We start from the raw sequence: 27,281 nt of genomic DNA, 5'->3' as shown, positions 1-27,281 counted from the left end.
AGCTGACAAAGCTAAATTTTAAATATTATGAATTACACAATATGAAGGGCATGATCGGAACTACTGTAATCGTTCCATTAACCGCCAAGGGTGCTTAACAAAGTCATTTTGGGTGGTGCTTATTTTTTTATATTGTTTACATAATTACATATGTATTAGAAATGACACCAAAGTCATGTAGATGGTTATGTGTTTGATACATGTGTACTTGGATCATGCACATAATGAGGGTAGGATCATGTGTAGCAATGTCCCTGGGTGGGCACTTATATGGGGCAGGGGCCGTTAATGGAACAAATATGGTACATGTATAAGTGGCTTGTTTCATTGATCTTGATTGTGTTCGTTCAATGTAATTGCAAGATGGTAATCTAAAAGGCAGTCATGTGTGGGAGGGTGTGTGTGGGGGTGGGTAGAGTGTGTACCCCATTATCAAATCATACTTGTTCAAAAAAGAGAATCATCAGAGTAGCAACAATTTTGTGAATTCTTACACACACACCCCCACACACACACGCCGGATTGTTTTCTTGTGAGCAGCAACAAAGAAAGGGAAGTCGCTTGAAATAGCTTAATAAATTGAGTGTTTATTTTGACTGCTGCGATGGACTACTTCCCGTATTCAATCCAATAAACCTGGTGGTCTGATATGGTACTACAGATCTTGGATGACCTGTCTAGGCCCCATGTAGGAAGTACGCTACTTCCTGGCAGGATATGTATTCAAATCAGGATCACATGACCTTTCACATGGACATCCATTCAATAAAGCCGGTGTAAAAACAAGCTCATTTCTACATCGTAGCATGGAAATAGTACTAGCTAACACTAGAAAAAAATGAAATTACAGCTCTTTGATTTTTCTTGCTTTAATAAGTTATATTTTGTTCCTACTTGCAAATTGTCTCTTCTGCTTTAATCAGATTGCCATTTGAATTTACACTGTATTTCATACAAAAGTGGATGACTTTTTTTTCTCTTTTTTTCACATCTGCTATTGTAGTATTGCGAATCACTCTAAGGACACCAAAATGTCACAATTAAACATGGCACTCTAAAGATCACACATTTGTTTGTAGATATAACCTATCTTCATGTGCTATATATAAATAACACATTTATTGTCAAACTGATCAAATGTTGAGTTGAAAATTTGCCAATACCCCAGCATTAAATTGAAATTCACATTCACCCACAAGCAATGCTGGCAATTGAACCAAAGTCATGAACACACATACAAAGTGACTTACCATCTTCAGGGATGTCAGCTTCTAAATCCTTCTCAACTGCATGGCTTAATCCTTCAATCCTTGCATGCTCTCCATTGACCACCCTTAGGTAATAATGTCCATCTTTCTGCACCTCCTGACCCATCATATGATTCCCACACTTACGATCCCAGTCACTATCTCCACTTGTCACAAGGTTATTATTTGTGGCTTCCACCGACTTTTTCACCTCAAAAGTTGATGTACCAGAAGTTCTTTCATATTTGCCTTCTAATTCCTTATTGTCCACAATGATTTCTGATTTCCTGGCATTCAGGGTAGTGTTTAAATCTCTGTTTATCAGTGCCCATTTCTCTTGTGAATCAGAATCAATCAATGGTGTTGATTTCTCTGACAGGTGGAACACATCATTTTCTTTAGTTGGTGAGGTGTTCTGTGCAGAATCCACCTCATCGTATCTACTAATGATATTGGATTGAGTTGGGTATTTCAATACATTTTCTTGCAATACTGTTGGCCGTAAGGGCCTGATTAGATTCCAGTGTACGTGCATTGTATCTATCCTCTTGGATAAGTAAATCATTTTTAAACACATCATCATCTGCATCATCCATAAATGGCACATCTGGATATTGGTTTTGTTTCTTTGTAGCAGGGATTGTTACAGTAGGTGTTATCCGAGTCTGCTCCTTGGGAGGCAAATCTCGTCTGGGTGGTGGAGGAGGTTTAGGAGGCCGTGGTTTTGACAACAGTTCAAAACATGATTGTGGCCGAGCATTACGAGTGCTAGTTGGATCTCTTTTGGCAACAACATTTGATTTACTATAGGACTCATCATCAGACAGATTACCAGACTTTTGCGCTGCATGTGCTGCCTTTTCTCTGGCAGCAAGTCTGGACTTAAAAGTCTGTCGCAAACCAGGTGGTTTTTCAGGCAAGCTGGGTTTTTCAGGTGAGCGAACTCTTTCTGGAGAAAGGGCCCTCTGTGGTGAGATCACCCCTTTTGGTTGTTGCTGTTGCTGTTGTTGTTGTTGTGGTGGTGGTGGTGGTGGTGGTGGCGGCGGTGGCGACAGCTGTTGTGGTGATGGCTGTGGTGGTGGATTAGGGACAGATGTACGAATGGGTGATAGCACCGGCTTACCAATAGGTGGCTTAGCACTAGTTACAGACGTGTCCAATGGGGGTTTGGTAACCACTTTGGTAGGGGATTTTGTAGGCGACTTGGTGAGGGACTTTGTCGGGGACTTGCTTACAGATTTTGTTGGGGACTTGGTTGGCGATTTTGTTGGGGACTTTGTTGTAGATGTACCCTTGTCCTCTTTATTTGCAAATAATTCATGGCGTTGGGAGATCAATGCTGATTTACGGTTATTGGTTGCTTTTGAATCCTTTTTCTTGGCACGAACCCTAGTAATCTCTGTAACAGTTGTTATTACTGTAGTTGTAGACTTCTCCTCCCAAGCCTGCTTCTGTTTGGATACGTAACTATCACAACTATCTCTACTCTCCCTACTATTGTGACGTTCCATGCTCTGACTGCGCTTAACTCTAGCACCGTTATGCACCAGTTTTGGTGAGGGACTAGACTCCCTCACAGACATTGTTTTTACGATTCTGACAGCTGGGTCAACACTTCGTGCCCTTGCATGTGATCGTGTCAAAGAATCAAAATCTCTTAATGCTCCAGTGGATTTGTGCATGAGATGCCTTTCAGATTTAGGACTTGGATTTCTGAGTATACCCGCTTTTGGTCTTACTCCTCCACTAGCTGTATTTGCAGGATTTGTTCTTGTCATTGTAGCAGGTGCACTGGACACTCTCCTATCTAATGACTCACTCCTTTTCCTTCTTTCTAACGTATCCATCTTTTGTTTTGCTCTTTCTAGAGAATCTGTGTTTTGCTTTGCTCTTTCTAGAGAATCTGTCTTTTGCTTTGCTTTAGTTGGAGCACTCTCACAATTAGAAGTTCTTGATGATTGCCTACTAGCACTAAGTGGTCTTTCTCCACCTGATGCATTGGATGAAAGTGAGTTTCTATCCAGGGATTTTCTTCTTTCCATAGTAATTTCTACACAAATAGTTTTCAGTCCGCCACCTGGATTACGCTTTGGCGTACCAGATGGAGTAGAACATGGCGTCCTTCTGCCATCTCTACTTAACATGCTAGCTGACACTATATTTCCTACACTTTTTGATTTCTTAATAGCATGAACCTGTGGTGTATTGGTACCACCAGCTTTACAATGTCCAATGGTAGCTGATGACCCTGGTAATGACCCTGATAATGTTCTTTGTACAGTTGGCCTTCTAATAGTTGCACTAGATTTTGTCCCTGAATGTTTAGGCGATGTCTTGTTCATTTGGCCCGCTTTTTCACAGGAAGACTTCTGTACCCTAGTTTGTGAAGGGCTACCTCTTGCGCTGCTCCTCCCTAGCACCGGTGTAGTTTCTGGACTCGGTCTGCTTTGCGTTGTTGTCGAAGTTTTGTCTTTGGAAGACTTCTTTCGTAATGATGATTGTCTTGAGTTTCGCTGCATGTAATCATCACTGCCAGAACTCATGGAACTTGGGCTCATAGTCCGTTTCTCTTTCCTCTTTACAGAGTTTACTGTTATTTCCCTACTAACATGTTTTGGAGTGGCTGGACGGGAAGATGACGACTCCTGACTGGAGGTACGCCCACCTGCTTGCCACACTGCTGCATTGGCTGAACCACCCGATTTACCAGACCCACTGGTGGATTTCCCACTTTTAACTGATTTGGATACAGTTGATGCATCCTTGGATCTACAGGCACTTCCGTCAGTAACATGAACACCATTTCGAACTTCCCTTCCAGTCTGTGCATTTGCTAATGATGTGGGTCCATTCCTGGAAGTTACACTATTACTATTTCTCACCGGCATACCATTACCAATGCCTTTGGTTGACACATGTGCAGGTCGAATCCTATATGTGCCAGAGTCTGTGCTTTTTCTACGTTTTTCCTCCATGGCTAAAAAATAGCCTTAAGCCGCAGTGCCTATCCGCTCTCCTACACAAATGGCTCAACTGGCTGGCTTACACGTTATTGATCCACCACGCAAGCAGAAAATACTTGTCCACTTCTATAGCACTGATGCATCTTCACTGATTGCTGGCTGGTCATGTCATGGTGTAGATCTACAAAAGAGAAAAATAGGAAACAGAAACGGATAGCGGTTAGACAAAACTTCCTGTCTATACCTTATTACTAACGTTGCAATCAGACGTAATCAAGAGGATTAATCACATGTACTCTAGAGCTTATTAACACTTAAACTGAAATATCAAATTTGTTTAAACACTGCTTAGTTTTCAATCAAACATGTTACCTCCATGGTTGGCAATAAGTGTTTTCTATGCTCTCCACACAGCTTTGTTTTTTCCTCTATCACTATCAGGTAACTATGTACTTATGTTTCACATTAGAAAAACTTTGTTAGATTAAATTACTGGATGCGGGGCGATGAAGAGGTAACAGTGTAATTCCTGTGTACACCCATTATAAAGTGAGTGACTTAACCATCATAATCAGCCCACCTGATAATATACAGGAAACAGTAAGTCACAACAGTGACTAACAATATACAGACAATCAATTGCACAAATAACCACAAAATCATATCCAATGTTAGCAAATGCATGAAATCTGCATATTACTCTTGTTTTCCACCAGGCCATGGTGTATGCAAATACTTGCAGCCCTTAAAATATAGGCCATTCAAGTTGATACCTATATGGTAGAGGAAAATTTGGGTCAACAAATTGGGTCTCGCTATACATGAGCAGATATATCTTGCAAACATTTCTCTTGAAACAAGATCGCTGCTAAATAATATTTAGCACACAATGATCCTAGAAAAATTATGACAGCTGAATTTTCTATTTATACTATCCAACTGCATTATGTACGTGCAAAAGTAGTAATTGCTTGTCATTTCCGGAAAAAATTAGCACAGAAGAATCTATGGTATGCATTTCAAGTCTTCAGGAAAAACTGTGCCCTACATTTACCATGAAGTTGATCTGAAAAGTATGATATACCGAGTACAATTTAGATCACCTTTGCTGATTAACAGTTGGTAATCGCAAACAAGCCTTTCGCTTATTAATTCAAGAATAATAAGCCTGCTTTATCACACAAGGTGTTGCCCCAAATAATAGGAAACAAGGTTTTTGATTATGAACAGCAAAGCTATGAATATGGAAATTTAATTAAATTCTATCAGAAACAGGAACTATAAAATAAAAAATTGTTCATTGATTTCCAGAGGGTAAACTTGAATTATCATAATATGATATTGTACAAAATTACAAGAGATGTTTGTGTCTTTCTATTTTATGTAGGGGTGTACAATGCATGGGTACATTTAACCCACGGTATGGAATCACTGCAAATTACACATAAGCAATATGTATCACATCCATTTGTGGTTTATGCCATCATTACCAAGTCTGGTTACAATAGCACAACATGACTACATGGCTGATCATTATAATAAACCACATAACCACTAATAACCCGAGATATCGGTGTCATATTAAAAGGAGGAAAGAGCAGTCACTGGCCTATTATCGTTCTTATATTAAAACCAGTCAATGAACACTAAATTTTATACAATGGAATATAATATAGTATGTGGAATAAATTCAACATAATTTATCATCATTAAATCTTAATTTGAAAGTCTTTAGACATAAAGAGGATTATAATATTGTATTTTGTTATCACAACTTCACCATGCATTTTGAATGTCTGCGTATTAAATCAATCTGTCATACATAGATACTAAGGTCAAGCCTGGATTATTAAGCGATTAAATCCAAAATGGTAATCAGGTCTTGCAAGTGCCACACAAAGCTTATCACAAGAAATACAAATCAGAAATAAGGTGATCATGTATATACGCTGGGTTTACTATGTCCAAGACTCCTAGAAATGAAGGCCTATCTGCCATATGTGTCCTCTTGCCGAACGTTGCAAGTAACACTAGTTATTAGTTAACATTTTTTTCAATATAAACCAACTTTTGAAGTTGTAATTGAATAGTAAGTGTGCTTGTTTACACTATGCTTGGCGATGAATTTGGGAATGAATTTGTAATCAAATGGCAATTTTAATTAAATTGTGACTTTTTCCTGTCGTAGATTATGGAAAGTTGTGTTGAGATATGTTTACTAACAAAAAAACTTGCACACACTCCAGCTTTTCTGCTAGAACAGGAAACCAAAATCAAGAATTTATCATAAACTTTATATATTATCTGTCACTATCACTGCAAGATAAGACTTGCTACCACACAACAGCAGAAATATTGAACAAATTCAATTATTCTGGTCACTTGTGTGCAATAACAACACTCATCTATTTGCCCTACTTACAAACCAACATAAATGCAAATTGTATATTTTTAGTTGCTGTTCCTTGCCACACTTTTCTATATTAGGTGGAAATTATGACCTCCAGGTGTAACTGAAACATCCATTCCAGGCATTCTTATTCATCATAGTTGACTATTGATTGAAAAGAAATTAAAAATAAGGGAGAATAATATATCACAAACTTGCCAAAATAAGAAAAATTTAGTTTTGCTGGATATAACATTGCCTAGTACCAGTCCCTAACATTTGTCTTCATGCAGGCCTAAATACATTATGCTTTCTTGTTCATACAAAATTAAATTAGCCTTTCTAGCAACCCAAATGCTTAATGTATGAATGACGTTATTAGAACTGAGTAAATGTTTTAAGAACATGGCTTTAAACTGTTTTCAAACATGTCTTTAAGTAGTCTATTGCAGAATGTCAAGCTAAATATATCACACAGTATCATCCAAATCATCAACTTAGCTGCACCTCATTGAAGTAGCAACATGGACTGATTGCATTAAAGCATCAATAAATGGTAGATGGGAGGAAAGAATTACTTTATAATTAACCTCTTAGCATGTTCCTTTATGAGCATCCAGAATTTTTCCAGGGAAATTGTTCCACAGGTAATAGCAGAGAATGGCGGCTGATGGGCAATTTCTATTTGGGGATTTACCCGGAAAATACAAGCCGCTGTTACCTGATCATCACACTTCATGACTTTGCCAGCGAAAGGTCATGCTCTGGTCACTGCAAAGCTTTTGCAATCAGAAGTTTTACATGTTAAGTCTACCTTCAAAAGATGAATCCATACGTGATACACAGACACGAATACAGAAATACATTTCTAGGTGCTTACAAGGCATGATACAACAAATAAATTGATCAATCTCCCTCAACACCGCAATAACACACAATCAAATCCTCCACAAACCCTTTATTCCTTCGCTTGCCCACACAAAAGGAAGAGGATTTTCATGATTTCTTATACATAAACATATGCCTCTTTTTACAATGTTTGAAATTATTTTATTCTCTCCAGCGAAAATTGTATGTCATATTCACAGTTCAGACGAAACACAGGTTCCCTCACACGCTCACATAGCTGGTGAGATGGTAAAAAAAAACGCATGTTGCGATCATGTGACTGTGTCAATTTCCGGGTATGCGCAGTCTGTTGGAATGGTGTGAGTACTTTCCACTGGCATTCGCTGGGTTATTTCTAAGGATAAATTCTAGCGTAAACTATCACCACTATTATCAGGCACAGAACATCAGTTCCTATTGGGTAAAATTAATCTCTTAGCCGGTATATTTCGGGAAATGGGTCCCACTCAAAAACGCTATATCTGTCTTTCTATTTCTTGTTTCTCTTAAATCCCAATTCTCATTCTTTATCTCTTCATTTCTCAGTGGATTAATAATTGGCTACCTGAACACTGGGGAACCTGTAAATCAAATGATCATTCATAATTGATGCATTTTACTGTGTACAGAGTCACTGCATCTAGGTCAACATACGTTAACTAGCTACGCAACTATAACCATCTCATTTCTAGCTACGCAACTACAACCATCTCATTTCAAATACTTCATTCACCAGCTTTAGGTTACCAGACTGCGTACTACGTAAAAATCCAAGGAAAATCATATGAGATCATATCAAGTTATTATGTACACCATATGGATCACTGTATAAATAGCTAGGAGTGGCTTTAGTTATGAAGTCGACATAGCAAATATAATAGCAGTGTTACAGCACAACACTCAATTTAAAAGGCACCTTCATTTTGTAAAAAGGAAGGAGATGATTTGCTTGTGGTAGTACGTACATAAATTTCACAAGTCAAAATCTCAGAAATAAAAAAAAACATAAAAGGACTCAAAAATCTTAATGGAAGACAAGTCCTACTTTGTAGTGACTTCAAATTCTGCTGCATTGTACAGATATGTACATTAAGAAGGATTGAAATTCTCCATTTTAAAAACCATGAAGTTAAAATGCTGGTGAAATAAAGTTTACCATTAGACCTAATCATATGACTGGTGCTATGTATATTGAGTGTGTGCCGGAACTGTTAGGATTCCATGCGGGTCACAGTTGTCGTAGTGCAGGAGCATCTTACATCACCAGTACACCTTGCTGGCATGCTGATATGTCTTGTCTCATTTCAGAACATCTTTGACACACCTGCTTGCCCACAAACAAGTTTTACTTTGATATGGCTTGGTTACCCTAGCACCACCTATCATCATCCTGAAATTATGGCCGATCACATTTTGTACTTCTTATGAAAGTGCTACAATCATACCACTGACTTATCTTTACATGTATAAGATGGATTTTAAGAGCAATCCTAAGTCTGATTCAGACTCCACATCGCAGCGCGATGTGATTCTGCGATGCTTTTTTAACATTGCAGCATCACATGATGCTGCGATGTTTAAAAAGCATGTTGGGTCTGCATCTCCTTTTATGGTCATTCTGCCGACCTTGATTATCCAGCAGCCAATCCCAAGCGTGCCTGGCCGCAATTTCGCAGTACGATGGAATTTTCACCATGTGTTGAGAATTTTCACCGCCAAGCTTCTAAAAACCTGGCTCAGATTTCAGTTTTTAAAGCATCGCATCGCGCTGCGATGTGGGAGTCAACTTGCTTCTCAACAAAAATTCCACAGCTCATTTTGTTAAATTAATTGTTCAATGAAGTTCATGATCACACAGTGGCATGTTTCTGAAAATAATATAGAAACCTAAAAAATTTCAGAATGTCAATATCAAATTTCAACTTATTTTTTCATAATAAGTGAGAACTACGCAACATGTCATAAAATCCACGCTGTACTACGAATACCTCCACATCACTGAGGCAATGTGATAGTAACTGACACTTTCTTTCTGTAAAGTTAGTGAATATTTCTTTCAGACGTGAATATTATTTTAAACTGAAACATAATTGGCAGAAATATTAGTTGGAGTTGGCAAGGAACATGTTCTTGTTATGTCTACTAGAAGGTATGCTGATTCCCAAGTACCCTATTGTTTTCATAATGATACCTCTAAAAGATCATTTTATCAACTTTGATGATACCTGTGCTCAAAAGTGCAGGCTTTTGCATATCATTATTTATCGGTGTGATACATTCTATGAGCAATTTTTCTTACAAATCCAATCGATCCAAGTGAAAGTCAGTTACAAGTGTAGAAGTAGAGCTATATTTAACTAACTTGTCATCTCCCATGGTGAAAATGACATTTAAAATTCAAGCATACTCCTACAAAACAGTTCAGTAATTTAAACAGTAAACAGTACCCATGTTTGTTACAAACATTAGTTTTAACAAGGGACTCTTTTGAAACTCAGAGCAAACAGTCACACGAATATAGATCACCCAAATTACATGTCATAATTTTTGATCCTCTTCATTTTGTTCACTACCTGAATTAATACATTCTCTTGGGTTCCTCTTCAGTTCAGCTACTTGAGACCTTCAGAACGCTTTCTTGTGTGCTTCACCTAATCAGTACATGGGAGGAAGATATCAAAAGTACATGAGAGGTTCATAGATCTAGAAATCCAAATAACAGTTAAGATTTCCTCCATCCTGGAACTGATCTATCTACCATCAGGTCATGTTATCATTTCTACACTCCAATGTTTTTGTAGTCCAGTCTTCCCACACAATCACCCCATAACAATAGTCACCATGGAAACCTTACAATCAACACAGAAAAGTGCCAAATAAGTGATTGCTTCTTTTGTCCCATAATAACTGAACTTGAATGGTGTGAAATGGTTGGCCAGTGGTGTCATTGTTGGTGCGATTTGCAGGTGGTGATTCAGAGGTCACATATTGTTACATGATTATATAGGAATGCTGCATGTCTCAGTCAAGTACATCCATAGTTCATAATTCACCCAATTTTCAATATTAGGAGCTTTGAATTTGCTATCACTAGGTGGTATTGACCTTTGGTACTACAAAGGTATTAAGATATTTGTAAAGTTTACCAATTTGCTCTACAATTTTCTTATGCGTTTATTAAATTGAAGTCCATTTTCTATGTGTACTTCCTGTCAGGTGAATCAGCCACATCTATAAACACTCTTTGTCAGACATGTTTCCTAAATATTTCAATTGATCAATGCCAAAAAAATATCCTGGTACTCCTTATCACAGTTCAGTTTTATATAATGCAGGATTTGGACCATTTGTTTCCATTTTCAAATTCAGAGTAAAGCAATCACTCACAATGACAAAGTCATGCACCATTCCAAAGTCATGCATCATTCCAAGTGTTTCCCATACCAAATAGCAATATTCTGGTTTTATTTTTCACAAGTATACAATGTCACTATCTGATTACAAATCATGTAACTATGTCAAGGAGTCCCCTCGTCCTCCAAGTCACATCCTGATTTGTTTAACATTACTATGTGCCCATCAATAAGACTTAAAGGGTGACACACTGAACGTAATGATGATGACACAAAACTGTACCATCTGCTTTCCCTGAAATGCAATGATATCATGATCGCCTTCACAATTCTACAAATCTGGGTAAAAAGGTTGAAATTCCAATACATTATTAACAGATTGTGAAAATTGTAAGAAGAATCTAAATAGTCATCACAATTGATATGACCAACCATAATAAAACAAGGCCTAACTGTAGAGTGTAGACAGATTATATTGCTTTCTATTGTTTTAAAACAAGAAGGAAATTAACCTTCATATCTGATATCTCAGGAATTATTCAATTTTCCTCTGGTTTTCAGTGACATGTAGTGCTTAAAATGTGTAATTCCTAATTAGAAGAATCAATGATCACATTATGATCCAAATTTTGGACAAAATATCCCTGCTATACACCCAACATAAGCTTACAGCTATGCATATGTACATGTATTAGTTATCTGCAATAATAAAGTTATTTTTCTCCTCTTCTTCAAAGTGGTTGACTGACATCAAGTGTTCTCACCCTACTCATCCCCCGCAATAATCATGGTGAATCCCTTGTATCCAGTTGATTATTTATGTATGATAACACTACAATCCATGCATAAATAATCACCACTTGATAATATCCACACAGAATATCATATCATCACAACATATCAAATTACCACCAAATATCGCAAAGCTGATTAGTCTCATACATGAACACTCCTGCATTGAAAATTCATCAGTTCATATTTTTATAATTTTAGCCCTGTTTAGATAGTGTATGGAAGTAAAAATTAATACTTGCTTTAATCCAGGTGACTATCAAAGTGCATCAATATGTCTTATCAATTATAGAAGCCTCATATATCTAAAATTTAACTTTAAAAGCTCAACTACAAGTTAACCTCTTTACGAGCTATCAACAAAATGTTTGGTTGTCAGTCTCATCATGAGCTTTCCTTACCAAAATGAAGATTGGGCACCAGACAAGTAGAAATACCTAAAATTAGCACTCAATAATATTTCTATGAGACAAATTTAAAATGCTTCTAATAATGCAATATCAAGCCAGCAGCACTCATCCACATGAAACATAGGATGCGTATATGGAATTGTCTTCCTTCAAGGTAGAAAACAACCTGTGATGGTAATAATAGTAATAATCATATTCGTTTAAAATAAAAGTTCAATTGCCTCATTGCTGTAACTGATCATTTCCTTGACAAAACTGAAAGATCCATCTCATCTTTTCCTCTTGTTAATGCATAACCAGAGTAATGATATTACAGCACATTTACAGTCTCAGATGCATTTTCAATTCAGATGAATATCGTTTTTAAAATAAATAATTTTAAACATTGGTTTCTGCAGTAAAAAACATGTTTATCAGAATGGCTAGGGAATATATAGTCATTGCTTGTTTCTAATATTTTGCACACTCACCCCCTCTTGTAAATGCCGCCAAGTGTGGAGGTGTGTGTATATTCCAACTGGGGAGATTCACACACCCACATTCAAACTGGGGAGATTTTTTTACACAAATCTCACAGCAACCGCCATACTGTGGAGGTTGCTCTAATCAGAAAATGACAGGTGGTATACCCCCCTCTATGGCCCAAAAACCCATTTTTGAGCTTATCTTCAACTGTGGAGCTCCACGGTTGTTAGCAGACTCCACAGTGTGAATGTGACAAGACACACACACCTCCACAGTTGGAGGCATTTACAAACGCACTCAAATACACACCTGTAAAATATTTGTTCTGATAGTCAACAACATCATGCCAGGGCAATTCCAGTATGGCCAGCCAACACTTGCATAATAATGCTAATGGAGAGTTGAGCATGCATGGTGAGTCACAAGAGAAAGGTCTCTGTCGGAATATTATAACATGCAAAGTGTTGAAGTGACAACCAAGTTAAACAGTCATACCTATGAGATCAGTGCATGATTTTTGCATTCATAATTTTGTTAAACAGGCAAAGACTGCAATATTCATTACCTTGAAAGTGCTTATAGGCACGAATCCAGGCAAGGGGTGCCGACATCCCACAAAGGTCAAAAATATCCCCTCAAACCTGCCCAAAAACTCCTAATTCATAAAATTCTACCCAAATCACCTACATTGGCTCAATATAGCCCAAACTCTTCCCAGAATATACCAAATTTTGTGTGGGGCCACAAAAAAAGATCACTTTTTCACAAATCTGCCCAAAAGATCTACTTTTTCAAAATGTCTCTCTCCCCAAAATAATAACAGGCAACATGCCTACATATACTGCGCAAATAAGTTAGGTGTGTATCCAATAGCATGTATTTAAACCTACCTACAAAAACATATATATGTTTAACATACTATAATTTATAAATGAAAATTAACTGTCTTCTGAGAAAATGAGTGTAATACATAACATGTAATGTGGAATTAGGAATGACAACGTTTCCCACAAAACAATTCTTTTTATAGCATCATTTACATCTGTCAGCAAATCTATTCATAATCACACATGGCAAATCTGAACACAATGTGATCTGAATTTAACACCACAATGAAACATTGTTTTAAATGTAACACTCTATACATTATGCTATATCAGAACCAAATTCCCAAACGCTCTTGCCCTACAGTATGTCTAGCAGGCAGGCAGCCATGTGTTCTCCCATGATGACTACATTTTGTATTGCTTTTCTAGGTATTAATATGCCAGCTAGTTTTCACTATACAGATGACAATCAATTATGCTTGTTTCCACAATAATATAGGTCATTACATATAAGACGGGTTCACAGTATGTTATATGATCATGATGACATCCAGATCATACGTAGTAGAACGCCAACTCATGAATGACATCATGACTTTAAATCTCTTGATATCAAGAGGCTTCAATTGTATGAAATTTCCTAAAAATAGTGCCAAATGTATCATTTTGATAAAAAGAAAAATTGAAAACATATTGTAACCAGTAGTAGCACCCACCGCTGAAGATTTATAAAGTGCCTTTGGAAGACCTACATTTGAAGTGTATTTTAAATAGAAATCCTAATCAAAATGACACATTTATGAACAGATTTGATTAAAATCATGTTTGCACTTTGTGATTTACTTCTGATACTATAAACATGTCAACAAAATGAACAAATGTAAGTGATTTCACTTATCTACATACGCTATGTCACTTCTGATATTCATAAATTCATCCTCCACACGACAAAGACTTCTTTTTATGATTATATTTTTGAATTTAAAAAAAATCAAGACTTGGTATTCTTGATAGAGGCGCCTTCACAGGCACCGAAACGAAAATAGAAAGAGATTGGCCATGACCATAATTATTTGATCAGGCCTTCCAGAATCTTGTCAGAGCAAATAGTCCCTTGACCATTTATATTTCAATTAACTAATGTAAAAATAACTGTCCATCCATAGTTTGCTTGGGCACTGACCAAATGGACGAAATTTACTCCACACTCCGGCTGTTCATTTCAGCTGTAACATTGGCTACCAGTTCATTCACACTAATGCCAAAGTTCAACTCACAATGAACAAATTACATAATTATGATTAATGGAAATTCTATTTCCAGGATGTAGAATTGGAATCACATTTAAGTTACATAAAATATTGATGTGAAATTAAGCAGAAAAGTTATTTATCATGGAACAAAATTTACCAAAATGCTCAAAATTAAAATGCAATTTTCAAACAAATAAAATGAAATCAAGGGCAAATTTTGCACTTCCAAATGCTTTTTAAAAATCACATTAGCTACCCATGAACAGTTTCTATCCACAAAGGATACATATGTTGGTACAATCCCATAAACAATGCAATGAAAAGAACAAAGGCAATAATCAGTTGTGACTTGTATTCAAATCTTAACTGCTACTCAAACCACTAAATGCGCCATTAATTATCTATCAATCAGACAATGCCATTAATAACTAACGCTGTGTCTGCCTGGGCAATGGTACTCAAAGCGGCTTACATATCAAAGATCTAGATACATTCATCTCTGTGAATTTTCATATAAATTGTCTACAACCTTGGTAAAAATATAGTAAATTAGTGACTCTTTAATCCAAAGCCGCAATTTTTGTATTTTTATCAAGGATATTCAACTGAATAAAATGAGCCATCAGATTAAGAATAAGGCTTGTACATTAAACTTAATTCACTGAATATATGACTTTCTAATCAAGATGTTAATTGCAATTCTGGGTAAAAACCACATGTGCCTGCTAACGGTCAAAAAAATTTTATTGCATGAGGTGAAAGGGCTTTGGTAGGAGGTTACAAAAAGTCACATCAAAAATTCCTCCGGAGCTTGTTACCATAGCAACGGCAGTTTTATGATTTTCGTGATTTTTGCTTATTTTGGGGTGAAAATAAGGGAAAATATGTACTTTTCTGAATTGCTCCTGACTTTAAATTTGAGGTCAAATTAAAAAAGCAACCTTACCACCATAAAGTATTATCTTTGTGCTTTTCCCAGATGCAAAAAATATTTCAATAATATTTCTCCATGTGCAATTTTAGGGCTGGGCAACATTGCCAATTAAGAAAAAAAAAAAAAATGCAATTTTACCCTATCTTTGAAGTCTAAAACTAATTTTGCTTGAGCACCCAGAATTATTTCCTCTTTGATGGTACTTGAGCAGACATTGCCCTTTCAAATTTGGTAAAAAATCTCTGGGGCTATTTGACCTGTAAAGCCAGTGTTGCCAGAAAGTTTGATAATTTTCAAAAATGCATTTTTCAAATAATGCATTTTTCTACATGTTTACTCATGTAACCTTTAATAGCACCAACTTAATATTTGCACACTTTGCACACATGATTAGACACACACTGCAACGGAAGCAACACTTTGCGGCTGGGGACAAGTCCTGTCCTGCAAAAACCGGTATTGCCAGAAAATCTTACTTCATTAATCCAAATTTCCAATTTGTGCATTTTACAATATTATGTATTCGGTTAAGTTTATACTATCAATGTTAGTTGAATATAATGTGCATTTAAACATCATCTGATACAATACATGTTCAGACACATGGGCAAGTTTCTCGACAGGTGGCTTAGTAAGCCTTAGGCTTAGGCGACCTTGAGGATACTATAGGCTAAAGCCTAGTTTTGACCCAAAATAGTAATTTTACATGGACATTTTTTTGAAATATGACAAATGCATCTTGGAAAGTGTATCAGTTTATTAAGATGGATGTTAAATCAAAACAGTGACCTATGATTTTGACCTATGACCTCTTGTAATTCATAAGTAGGCCTAAAATGCCGGTTTTCAATGATATTGTTCATTTTGGGTAAAAATGGACCCTTTTTACCATTTTTAGCAATTTTTGCATTACAAAAGTTTTAAATTACACTTAACTTTATTGATAAATAGGGCTTCTTTAATTTTAGGCTATTGAGAGAATTCAACAAGTATGCAGTTTCCATGGCAACGACCATTAATGCTCATTTTTAAGCAAATATCTGTGAAATAGAGCTAATTTCCCAGTAAAATTAGCAAAAAATGGGCGTAAAAGGCCGTTTCCTTGTAAACTGGCATCTCTTTTGAATTCTCCTAATAGCTTAAAATGTTATGCCAATCAAACAATATTTTAGGCTTTATGATAATCCTGTTAATGAGAATACACGAAACTGCTGATTCTTGATTACGAATCCACAAGGCATAGCCGAGTGAACTCGTATCAAGGAATAACAGTTTCAAGTGTATTCGCTGATTTAAACCATTGCTTTATACTAACAATAGGCTCTAAAACTGTGGATTCTTGCATAGAAACGTGTCAAGTGTTCATTCGTAGAAAATAATCTTCAGTAATGAATAGATGTCATAGCAATGGTTTAAGTACATTTTCCAGACATAATTTGTGTGATCTAGCCTGTAAATATATCAGATATTTTGTGTAATCTATTATGAGAATGATGAGTTTTAAACCTGACTCAACAGGCTTTCAGAGACTACATCTACACAATTTTTAGCGAAAATATGGCACACAAGGCTAACAAAGAATCGAGGCTATATTGTAGATGAATCCAATTTCATGCATTCCTACACCTCAATGGCAGCCATAGCTGGCCATAGTTGCCCCCCTTAGGTCTATCCCACCTGAAATGTGAAATGATGTGGCCTTGGCAGTGGCGGATCCAGGGCAGTCAGAGGGGGACTTGAGAAAAATAGAGAAAATGTACTGAAATGGAGTGGCCCTCCCGTCCCACTCGGACCTGCATATTAGCGGGCCCAAGCAGTAATTTTCACATGCTTTTAGGACGAGGACCCGCCTTCAAGCAATGTCTAAAATAATCGCCTTTCCTCCCTTTTCTCTTCTCTTTTTCCCCCTTCCCCTTTCTCTTCTCTTCTCTCCTTTTTTTTTTTTTTTGGAAGGGGCGGCCGAATGAGGGGCCGGGCCCACTGCCCCTCCCCAAATCCGCGCCGGGTCTTGGCGAATATGAAACTGCTCTCCTTCCACCTAATGATCATACCATGATACTTTTGGAATGGCAATTTTTAACCAAATTGATAGCATATAGGCCTACACATACAGGTAGAAAATTATCTTGAGGATTGTGTTAGAAACAAGGGGAAATCGGGAAAATAGGGAGTGTTTTTTAAATTGCAACAGCCTATCATGACCCACTAGCTTCTTCACCAGTTGGATTATTATTTGCATTGTAAACATGGTAAATATTGTCTGCACGGTTGTTTTGATTTGAACACATGTGATGTTACCTTTCCACCCTGGACAAGTATATCTTCAACAGGTCCTGTATCAACGTAAAAGTAGAAGTCAAATTGATGGTATCAGAACGGATGTCTTAATTTAGGAGAGAAATTCAATAAGGGTGTCAAATAATGCAAATGTCAATATTGATGCCCCCATGGGAGTTTGAAGTTTATATTATTGTGCGTATCATTAATTTTACATGGCTACGTTTTCAAACAAATCCACGCATGTTTGACGAACTCAAAAATTACGGGTAAGCCTGTGGGTAAATTAATTGTCATATAATCTGGCAATACCATCATTGCCTAAGTTTCAAAACCTGTTTGTGATGGTGGTTAAAAAGGGTCCATTTTTGCCCAAAATGACCAAAATCATTCAAAATCTGCATTTTAGGCCTACTTATGAATTCCAAGAGGTCACAGGTAAAAATAGGTCACAGAAAAATATTGTGATTTACTTTTTTTTTATCCAAACGTCCATCTTAGTAAGCTGATACACTTTTTAAGGTGCATATATAATTTACCAAAATAATTTCTATGTAAAAATTACTATTGTGGGTCAAAAGTAGGCTTAGTATCCTCTAGGTCGCCAAAGCCTAAAGCTTACTAAGCCACCTGTCGAGAAACTCGCCCATGTGTCTGAACCTGTATTGTATCAGATGATGTTTAAATGCACATTATATTCAACTAACATTGATACTATAAAATTAATTGAATAAATAATTGTAAAATGCACAAATTGGAAATTTGGATTAATAAAATATGATTTTCTGGCAATACCGGTTTTGCAGGACAGGACTTGAACCCAGCCTCAAAGTGTTGCTTCCGTTGCAGTGTGTGTCTAATCATGTATGCAAAGTGTGCAAATATTTCAATTAAGTTGGTGGTATTAAAGGTTACATGAGTAAATATGTAGAAAATGCATTATTTTGAAAAATGCATTTTTTGAAAATTATCAAACTTTCTGGCAACACTGGCTTTACAGGTCAAATAGCCCCAGAGATTTTTACCAAATTTGGAAGGGCAATGTCTGCTCAAGTACCAACAAAGAGGAAATAATTCTGGGTGCTCAAGCAAAATTAGTTTTTAGACTTCAAAGATAGGGTAAAAATTGCATTTTTTCAAAAGTGCTAAATTGGCAATGTTGCCCAGCCCTAAAATTGCACATGGGGAAATATTATTGAAATATTTTTGGCATCTGGGGAAAGCACAAAGACAATACTTTATGGTGGTAAGGTTACTTTTTTAATGTGACCTCACATTTAAAGTCAGGAGCAATTCAGAAAAGTACATATTTTCCCTTATTTTCACCCCAAAATAAGCAAAAATCACGAAAATCATAAAACTGCCGTTGCTATGGCAACAAGCTCGGAGGAATTTTTGATGTGACTTTTTGTAACCTACTACCAAAGTCCTTTCACCTCATGCAATAAAAAAATTTTGACCGTTAGCAGGCACATGTGGTTTTTACCCAGAATTGCAATTAAAGCTTTCTACCATGACAATAAAAATACTACCATTATGTTTTGACAAGCAATCATAATGATTTCCATTTTGTAGTTAAATATATCACTAAGAATATCAAGAATCAATTATTTAAATAAATAAATAGAATGGTTGGATTTAATGAAATAGATGTGTGCCTTCAGGTACAAATTCTGAACTTACCACACATAGGATAGTGACATTTCATGTATGTTTTAGTCAGCACCATTAGATTTGTACTTTCTACACTGGGTGATTGCAATTCAAGCTTTCTTCAAATGTTGAGGTTTACATTTACACATCCAACATCATCATAGAAAGGTCACTCCTCTTGATCATCATTTTCCATACTGTAATATAAGGTTGAACTGAACCCCACTTGCTTACTGCAAAATTATTTCAAATTTATCATGTACAAATATTCACATAATTATTGAGTTACTGTGTTTGGTAGCAATGGCATTTAATTTGATTTCATAGCTCTGTTATTGAATGCATGACTAGTGGGGGCTTAATAAATGCTGGCATTATATTTATCAACCTATTTCTGTGCAATTGAGATTCAGGCAATGAGAAAATGAGAACTCACTAATGCAGTCCATAACCATCATAACTGGAACAAATGTTTAAAAGGGCAACTTATATTACTACCTTGAAGCCCTGTAAAAAATTACAGCCTGATTGGTGATAATTCTGCAAATTGAGATCACTAAGGGGACATAATGTCCTTATGAGTTGGTTCTACACAGCCCATCCCCATCTAGACTGCATTGCATTCCTTTTTTTAAACAATTCATACCATTCCATGCATAAAACACAACACATCCCCATCCCCAGTGACTGTCCTGCCCATTTTTCTCATGGATAGATCATAGATAGCTGTTGGATCAGAACAGGATTGGTGGATTTTCCATGGTGGGATTAGAGGCAATAGAGGATGATAAATTTAAATGGTCTACTACAGTAGACTAATCACCATCCAAACTGCTGTGGAAAATAAAGAACAGAAACAAATCTCTACATTTCATCAGTTCTGGGAATCACCTGTAGGCTGTGAGCAATTAAGCTATAAACAGTTTAAAACACCTTGTGATCCACTCAAGCTGCCTTCAACATGTTCAAGTCTGTTGACAAGAGATATCCAGACATGTCTATCCAAATCCAACAGCACATGGATGTCAAACCTGCAATAATTTTGTGAAAATCTGATTGATCATATCATATCAATGTGAAACAATGTTTAGATGGTAATCATAACATAATTTGCATAGGTACTGTTCCATTGTGATTTCTTCTTGATGAATGAACTCTCTGATTTGTTCTCAATTCCAACAGGTGCATTGATCACTTTCCATCAATCTACATAAAGTACAGGTTAAACCTTCACTAGTTCCTATAAACAAACTTGCACTCACAAGATGTGATTGTTTATATGACAAATTCTTGAATGCAAAGCTGATGATCCAATGGTCAATCACCTAGTCAGCATTCATGTCAAGCAAGAACCTATTCTCCTCAGTTATATTACCAAGTGGATCATGCATCATTTGTTATGATGGTACATGCCGTGACTTAGTGTAATATGATCATTTTCAGGCTTTGAATGTTTAAAAAATTGAGGAGTGTGATAAATAGCACACCTCAAACTCGTGAGGAGTGCTATTTTGTGAATGATGAGTGTGATGTACAAGTGCGAGTGTAAGCTTTAAGATTTAGGAGTTGCACTTCTTATGATCATTTTTTAGGAGTGTGGAGGAGTGTGATCACACTCGCACTCCTCAAAACTCAAAGCCTGCATTTTGATAATGGTTCACGACTCATAAGTGAAATCCATAGTGCCGAGCATTACACTTCGCTCATGTACACAAAGGAATTTAAAAATTCAAATCACAAAAGGGTGTGTCACTATTATAGCCTAACATCAAAGGGAGGGGGCATCCCCAGAGAGATATCCATGACATCAAAGGAAGGGGTCATCCCCAGAGGGATAACCATGACATTGGTACTAAATGTAACCATTGTAGCTGGCTACATAAGGGTCATGACTGTTTTCTGTGATAAAGAGGCCTTATATGAATATGGAACAGAACTTTTCTACAGGAGGGGATGCTTTTTTGGACACATTCTAGAACTTATCTTGCTGAAAGTTCTGGTTTAACTGGTCAAGTTACATTGGCAAGAAAGTACTCTGACCTTCCATACTGAGTCCACAACAAGACAAATAAGTACTTAGACCATGTAAACTGAGGCTCCTGTCATACAACAACAACAATAAAACCCACAAATTACAGAATTTAACTCCATGTTTATATTTACTATCAAAAATTATTGTAATTCAGTTGTTGACAATAATTAAACTATGCTGAAATGGTCAACAACCGTGACAACACACCGGAGAGACATGGTCAATGAAAACAATTCAAGCGCACTTTAATTGGTTGCAAGTTTGGAATTTAAGTTATGACTAGTGATCAATGATACTGTCTGATTTACTTCACCTATAATTCAATCATGTGAATTACCTGTCTATGGTTAAACAACTTCACATCCATATCATGCTAAAACATTCCAGGATTTACTTTACCTATGAAAGGTCAACGACCACTTGAGTAACCATGGTAACACAAACAGCAGAATATGTAAAATGATTTTCTAGCTGTATTTATTTGTACTTGTTTGATCAAAACAAATTAGCAAGAATAAACATCAAGGTGTACTGACCGTGTGAAAACCACAATGGAGTTTTTACTATCCAAATGTGGACACACACATTTTTTGCATATATACATGTACAAGTGCAGACTTATTACAGGCAACTGCAGTCCTTTGCTATAACATATTCTTCCACCATTTTAGATCTAGAAACACCATTTAAGGTGGGTGTGGGTGTCCACTGCTACATAGAGATTTCTCCCATGTGTGTTCCTGTTTCCTGGCGTTTACAAACACATAATTTTACTTACACCTCTATAAGTTGATTCAGTGATGTGTGTGCATATTTCGCTGGCTACAGTATCAAATCACATCTGTTAAGTAAATCGCGCAGAGCGTACACGTATGTGTAAAAGGGCGGTTTGTCGACACGCTAGCGGCGCAACCACGAAAAAGCATTGACGTCACTATCAAACTTAAAGCAAACCAATGTATACCTGATGAACCAAGGATGTTTGAGTGTGAGACAAGTGCTCTAAAGACAAGTTATGTACATTAATGTAAAAAGAGTTTTTTAAAGTAACTTTTTAAGTTACCAGAGAGATTAAATTGTTAATTCCTGACAAGTTGATAAATCTTCAGCAAGTGAGCTACTTTTCTTCCTGTTCAAGGGAAATGTTTTGTCCCTAGACAGGCTCTTATTATGGAGACACCTGACAGGCTTTTCTAAGAGAGAAGCACTTTCAAAATCAGGTAACTGGGTTTCTATCTATCATTATGCTGTCACAGTAGAAAGGCTGTCTGTCAAGCTTTTGTCAACAACTATTGCAACTTTCAAATAAAGGTAGTCAACAAATTGAGCAAAACTAACTTTGCAACCAATTTTGAATGTACAGCTGGTTCTTTCATGGGAAAAATTTGTTATATTTCAAATTGGAACAAGCCCCTTGAACTGTAACTACCTGATGTGCAATAATCTCAGCACGATTTCATGAGATCAAAGTAACGCGTTTGTTGCAGTTTGTGTGAAACAATTCCACTTGACACACATACTATCAGTTGTAACAACACATTAACAATTTCTCTGTATAAATTGGAATAGCAAACTCACTCTTTGATCCATAATCTACATAATATTGTTTCTCCTACAAATGCATTGTAAATCTCAGAAGTGTGCTTTACCATGGTTGCCCTACATCAACATGCACTGCACATATGCTGCCAATGGAATTAGTTGCATAAACCTCAAAATATGCAGCTCGAGGAGGACCTCTCCCTGGAGAAAATGCTAAATTGAAGAATGCCATCCGCAACTTCCCACAGGATTTACAACCGTTATTCAAGAGAGCAATTGCAAGAAAACATAGATGCTATATGAGTTCTTACGCACATCTTGACTGTGAAAAATACATGCAGATAGTGCAATTCCATAACAAAACCAAACATACCTATGCTAGTTTACCGATAGTGGATCCCTATCCATAAGCACACAGGTAATGGAGCTGGGTAAGCTCAAATTGGGGAGAGTGTACTGCTGTGATGTTGCAAAGTCAGGGCTCACAATGCGTACGGCACAAAGTTCATTCATAAATTTCCACTCTGCAACAGCAGATCGCCTCAGCAGTCAATCAGCGACAGGTGCATTTCAACAGAAAATATATACGCTTTCAATACGCTCTCTTCAAAAGTTTTAAAGAAAAGATTATAGCTACCCCATACCCTAGCCCCATACTATTACCTTATAATGTTAATATTCATCAAAATCATGTGAAATGCAACAAGTTCACTTACCTCAAATCAAAATATAAAAAATATGCAACTTTTTTTAAAATGTGACAGCCGTAACATTTTGACTGGATACTGCAGTATGTATTCCCATTTTATCATTGATCACATACACCGGCGTAGTAGTACATCCTAATAATTGCACACAGTATATCGCCATATGCAGAACACACTGTTTTCACACTGCTATTTACACTGTGTTCACACTCATTCTACTTTTGCACTAAAGAATAACAGCTATTCCACTTTGACCCGACCTCAACAAAAGGTCACCTGAAGGCGATAATCAAATTTGTCAAAGCTAGACCAGACCAAGTGAATAAACCATAATTTCAATAGACTGGAGTTTTGATTTCGACTGATATTTGATACTATCACTATAAATAGTAAGTTCTATACATCCTGATGTCAACAGTGGAGTTCATAATTCTGGGAAATAGGTTCAAACTCCAATCCTGAGGACACTACATTTTGTTTTCCTTTGATCTCAAAAGTTACATTTTTCATTTCAATCACTCGCTGTTTTTTTTTGTAACATAGGTATTATCATTTTGTTGTTTTGTAATACTTCCACATCTTTCAAAGCATAAAAATAGAGGGTTAAACCCTGGGATGCCCTGGGACAGTGTCCGAAATAAGGAAAATATGGAGGTTGTCGCGAGGACAACTAAAGCATGAATTCTGCTTGTCCTCAAAACATTTTGGTTGTCCCCAAAATATATATGTTATGTTTTTGAGTGCAAAGAATCCAAATAGTGGTTGTCCAGGGGATAAGTACATAGCTCAATATGGTTATCCCCAGTGATTCCTGAGGATACTACATGTATTTTTGTGGGGGATGCAGGGTCGTAGCAAGGTTGCAAAATGTGGGGCAGCCATCACAAATGTGGGGCGGCCAAATTACAAATGGACCCAAACCAGACAGAATCTATGACCAGATCATTTTAGAACAGCAACCCAAATAATTATTAGTGATGTTATCAAAACCAGACAAGAGGTTTTGCCAATACAAACATCCACAAAATAGAGTTAACAATCCTAAACAGGAATCAAATATTTTTGCAAGTACCGAAAAATAATTTCATCTGTACAGAAAAACAACATAATTGTTTTTGTTTTGTTTACAACTTTTGTTGTCCAAGTTTTGTCCCTGACATAATTGTTCTTCCTGTTTTTCATACTTGCTGTAAATTATAGGATACATTCTGTATATGACCTTTATGACACACTTGGTCAAAGGAAACATGAAACATCATGACCATAATGTTTGTTAATGGAATGAATTGAGTGCACAGTAAAAGTGGTCTGAGTAAAAGTGGTCTTTTGGTGAGAGCAAAATAAAAAAATATGTAGACATGTAATATACGCTGTGTCTGTAAAACAGTAAAAACGCATGCAAAATGTATGCATGTCCATATGCATCATCATCCAGGAAAATACATTGGTACCATACATTGATTTCTGATTTTGTTGGATAAACAGTTTGTGCAAAACGGAGAAAGTTCATCTTCGGTTCTTTGGTCCAGTTTCATCAAACCATCTTGAAAATCCATGAGCCACAACAATCTGTGGTGGGAGGAAGTACTGACTGTGGTAGTCTGCAACAACAACTCACAGTTCAAACCAAAAATAGTATCGCCATATTAATTTGGACACACTCCTGAATATCTTTTCAACACAGAACGTCAGAACCCTACGAACAAAGTCTTAAAAGATAATTAATGTTATCGATTGGAAGCAAAAACCAACTTGATTAATTTGACTCCTTTTGAACACATTTTGTACCACCTCATGCACTGTATTATCAATTCATCAACCAATCAACCATCAAAGCACCGGCCATTATAATCCTCTTCCGACAACCATTTTGAATTTTGAAGTGATTTTAATATCAACCATCAAAGTATTCATCATCTAATATTATCCTTCTGCAACTACCCTTTTTTCGCAACCGTTTCACTGTCACTCATCGCATGAATATTCATATTACCCTTACACTCAATTTAAGGCAAATACTTTGGGGAACATGTTCATGTTCAAGGTTGAGGCGAGTTCTTGCCAAGTTGAAACGGTGCGGATCAGAATCAGCAAAAGTACACATGTTTCCATAAGAACTGAGTGAGAAATACTATGATTGTCAAGTGCAGGCCTGAAACTGACCTTTGGTGAAAAACGATGAAAAGCTTCAAAAAAACGAGCTGAAACACAGTGTGAAATTAGAGTAAAATAGCTCAAATTGGTCTGAAAATAAATTAACAACAAAAAAGATGAAATCCCCTAAAAAGCTGAGAAGTTTCAGGTCTGCAAGTACGGTAATTTAATACTACACACACAGCACACTGACAGCGCACTGTACAAGTGTACATTATAATGCATGTTCCGTTGTCATCGGATCTGGTAAGGCTAAAACTCTGTATTTGCCAGTCCAGTGTGCGGAAAATTGTTCTAAATTGTCAGGAACGGTCAGGAAATTGCCAGGATCCGAATTTTCCACGATGCTAAGCAAACTTGCATATCTTTCCATACCTTTTGACCTGTCTCTGGAATTTCTAATCAAAACCAAAATTCCATATCTTTTCCATGATTTTTGCAGTTTTTTGAAATTCCACGACTTCCCCAGACTTTTAACACTGAATGTAGAAAATGATAAACTCAATTGCCATCTTTTCATATTAAGCCCTAGCTATTACAAATACACTCAAAATAAAATTGTCTTACGAAAGAAATTACGATATCAGCCTATAAGGAATCTGACTGCTTCTTGATCTGTAAAAGAGCAGAAATTACAACCTTGAATAGTTCAACATTGACCTAAATTTACACATCTGCACATAGCACCTAAAAACATGTTTTCACAGCTTCCTGGCACGCGGTACAGCGACGCCAACAGTATAGCTAACACCATCGTTAATCGGTTTGGCGTTTCTCAAGAAACAATGTTATGGCTCCATTTTTTACCTGGTTAATAGCTACCATGTCATAACACCTAAGAGGTAGCCCTGATGGCACCTTGCCTTATGACAAATTATCAATGCAAGCAATGTTGCGCTTCAATCTAGGATATGCCAATGTTTCCATTCTTGCGGTCGTTGCTAAGCACGGTATTTATCCTAGTTGTAGTGAGATGCCCAAAGGCTCCCATCTCGCTACAATTAAATTGATCTGATTAAATACAACACACTGAAAATTACACATGTCTAATCATGTGGAAAATGGTAACGTTGTTTCATGATATCTGTGTCTTTGAAAACAGGAGGCTTATTACATTTGTTTCTCAGAAAGATGTATACTTCCTTCACCCTGGGATGAGCAGATTTCTCTTGATATGGGAATTGGAACAGCAGATATTCAAATGTCGGAAACCAAGAGCATGTTTACAAAATTGTGTGTTTACAAAATGGGACAATTTTGTATGGTATAACTATTTTTTCCCTTCGGCAGTGGGGGGCAGAAGCATCAAATTTAGGGGGGTCGAGCATATTTTGTGCCATTCTGCTTGCACATTTGCACAAAAAAAATTGTGTGCTCAAACTAAGTGTGCACAAT

General features: G+C 36.7%; 1 protein-coding gene across 1 annotated transcript in view; it reads right to left on the bottom strand.

Moving 5' to 3' along the window:
- LOC140150216 (uncharacterized) overlaps window positions 1-27,281 on the bottom strand; it is an 89,114-nt gene that overhangs the window by 19,713 nt on the left and 42,120 nt on the right. The window contains 2 exon segments of the mRNA XM_072172225.1: window positions 1,251-1,758; window positions 1,760-4,391. Coding sequence (XP_072028326.1) covers window positions 1,251-1,758; window positions 1,760-4,222 — 2,971 coding nt within the window. The 5' untranslated portion in view covers window positions 4,223-4,391.

This window comes from Amphiura filiformis, chromosome 1 (assembly GCF_039555335.1).
Source record: "Amphiura filiformis chromosome 1, Afil_fr2py, whole genome shotgun sequence".
NCBI classification, from domain to species: domain Eukaryota; kingdom Metazoa; phylum Echinodermata; class Ophiuroidea; order Amphilepidida; family Amphiuridae; genus Amphiura; species Amphiura filiformis.
Note: the sequence above shows the minus strand (reverse complement) of the source record. Positions and strands in the feature narration are given on the sequence as shown.